General features: G+C 39.5%; 1 protein-coding gene across 1 annotated transcript in view; it reads left to right on the top strand.

The window, feature by feature from the left end:
- The window catches only part of LOC110045494 (uncharacterized), a 10,994-nt gene extending 9,954 nt beyond the window's left edge, over positions 1-1,040 (top strand). The window contains exon 7 of the mRNA XM_089292213.1: positions 246-1,040. Within this exon, the coding sequence (XP_089148339.1) occupies positions 246-770 (525 nt within the window). The 3' untranslated portion in view covers positions 771-1,040. The remainder of the gene's footprint in view (positions 1-245) is intronic.
- Positions 1,041-2,500: the final 1,460 nt, after the last annotated feature.

Genomic DNA, 2,500 nt, shown 5'->3' with positions numbered 1-2,500 from the left:
CTGAAAGCGTTTGTTTCATTTGAAAGAAAATAGAACGTTTGACTTAAACTAGTGCTGTGTTGCACGTTCTGTGAACGTTTGTTCTGGCCTCCTGTGCTCTGACATTGAAACTTTCAGCTTCTTACCGTCTCTCTGTAAGTTTAAGTCTGATTATGGATTTTGTCGTTTAACATTATATGTTGTAATAAATGTAAGTAAAATATCTTGTGTAGATATACATACTCCTAAAACATTTTGTCTCTCAGGGAACCTTTCACTATGATTCTGACCTTTGGAGCAACAATGAAGTATTCAATGTTGAAGGAGAGCAGACTGTATTTGACACACAAGAGACCAAATTGACGACCTACTGGGACACAGGCTTCACCAAGATCTGTCTCGGGATGAGGATCCACGGAGAGGAGAACATTAATTTTCTCGTCATAAACCATGTGGCTGACTCTTTGTACTCGCTGATCGCTGACGGACAACATCGTGCCACCTCATTAGGTCGTGACACATGGAAGACGCTTATTGGTTCCCAGGCCTCCCTACAGCTCAATTGCAATGTTGAAGGTTTCAATACCTTTTGTTCAGGGTATGATTACTCCAGAGCAAGAATTGGTTTTGTTAGCAACAATGAAAATGATTGCAAGTGGTGTGATTCCAGAATCGGGTTTGATACCGGGGGATATCCTCAGCACCATATTACATGTGGAAACGTGGCACAGCACGAGTCAGATAATGGAAACCAATTTATTTCAGCGATGGATTACATTTTTGTCCTATAAAAAATAAATTCAGCTCTTAAACGCGGCATGTTTTGGCATGCTTGTCGAGTAGTGCTCCGGTTGATGAAGGTTATTCTTACCTGCCACACTCCTGGGAGTGTAGACCTTTGTAATAGGCCCCTTTAGCAACAGACGTCGCCGGCCTGACGACGGCAACCGGAAACGTGGCATTTCTTTCGAGACGTCACTGCGCATGTACAACACGTTGTGACCTGACGTTGCCCTGAGGTCGAGAACGTGAGAACGTGGAGTTTCACGTCGCGACGAAAACGTGAGCACTTAATCTCTTGTTTTGATACCTTTTAGCTTACTTTTGTGCTACTTTGGTGCCGAACCAAGGTAAAGTTGCATAATGATTGCCTTTATGTTTAAAACAATGTTCTGGAAGTATTCCTGGACTTATTTTTTCTTCACTGAAAAATTGTTTTTGGCATGTCAAACTAGCCTTCAGCGAAGAGGTTGCCTTCATCCAACGTAATGCCGCTCAGTATAATTAGTTTTTTCAGATTTTCTAACGTAATAGCTTGAAATGACATTGATTTTATTTTAGCAATACCCTCGTCTTGGTATTTCGTTTAACGTAGAGGCTTTTTTAATCGACTCGATGAATTTTGTATTCGAACAGTGTGTGCATGTACATTTTTAATGTTTACAAGAGCTGGCAAACTTCGCGCTACCAAATTGTCTCGCCTGGATTTTATTTCTTGTAAATACAAGATTATTGCATCCTTCGCAGAATGCTGTTTACGATTCTTTATCAAAAGAGCTGGCGAAACTCCTGTATTTGAGCGGCCGATCAGTCTGTCGAATGAAAAACGCAGTGAGCTGAGATTTTGTTCAAAATCTATGTGTGTGTAATCTTGGCAGTCTGAAAATACACCTGTTTTTTTTTTTTTTTTTTTTTTTTTCTCAATGAGCGGTGATACAAACTTTGGTTAAAAATCGCAATTAATTGCTTTAGCAATACACGTTTTACAAGTAAAATAATTTTTGCTCTTTACGTTTGACATTTCAAAGCAGGCAAAGTTTATAAACTTAAATTGTTTCGTTATTTTTCGCAATGATTTTACATCTCTTAGTAAAACATGAATAGTATAAGGTTTAATTCCATCGAGTTATTTTTAAACTATAGTTTATCTTCAACTCGTAGACGGAGTGGACAAAACAAAAAGATGTGATGCTAGCCCGAGAAATCTTTCTTTAAGGATGGTAACTTGCTGTCGCGACCGCAACCTGAAGCCGTTCTAGCCCCAGTTTCTTATCGGTCGTCACGTCGCCGTCGTCAACGAAAACGTCTGTTGCTTAAGGTGCCTAATAAGCATAGCATAACCCCGGTAGCTACCTTTTATACTACTCAGTCGAGCGTAAACGCACACGTTAAATGTCTGTCTCTCATTCTCCACGCTGCTCCATGATTACAAGTACAGTATCTACACAGACTATGGCTGATGGGGCTACCCTGCTGAAATAAAGATGACTTGACTTGACTAGACTCGATATTGGCAGACCAGTGTCACGTTAAATAAAAAATAAATAAATAAAATAAATCACTTAATTCAAGTGTCAAAGTGTTTAGCACTTCTGTACTAATTGTGGACACTGAAATAAGTAAACAATTATCGTAAATTGAACAGAAACTAGTTAAAAAGCCGAACTAGCGCGAGGTTGACCAGTTGGCTATTTATAAAGCGTGAAGGAGTTGAATCTGGGACCACTAAACACAAATCCTT

The sequence above is a fragment of the Orbicella faveolata genome, unplaced genomic scaffold, assembly GCF_042242905.1.
Source record: "Orbicella faveolata isolate gen_17 unplaced genomic scaffold, um_ofav_v1 contig_24, whole genome shotgun sequence".
Classification (NCBI taxonomy): Eukaryota; Metazoa; Cnidaria; class Anthozoa; order Scleractinia; family Merulinidae; genus Orbicella; species Orbicella faveolata.
Note: the sequence above shows the minus strand (reverse complement) of the source record. Positions and strands in the feature narration are given on the sequence as shown.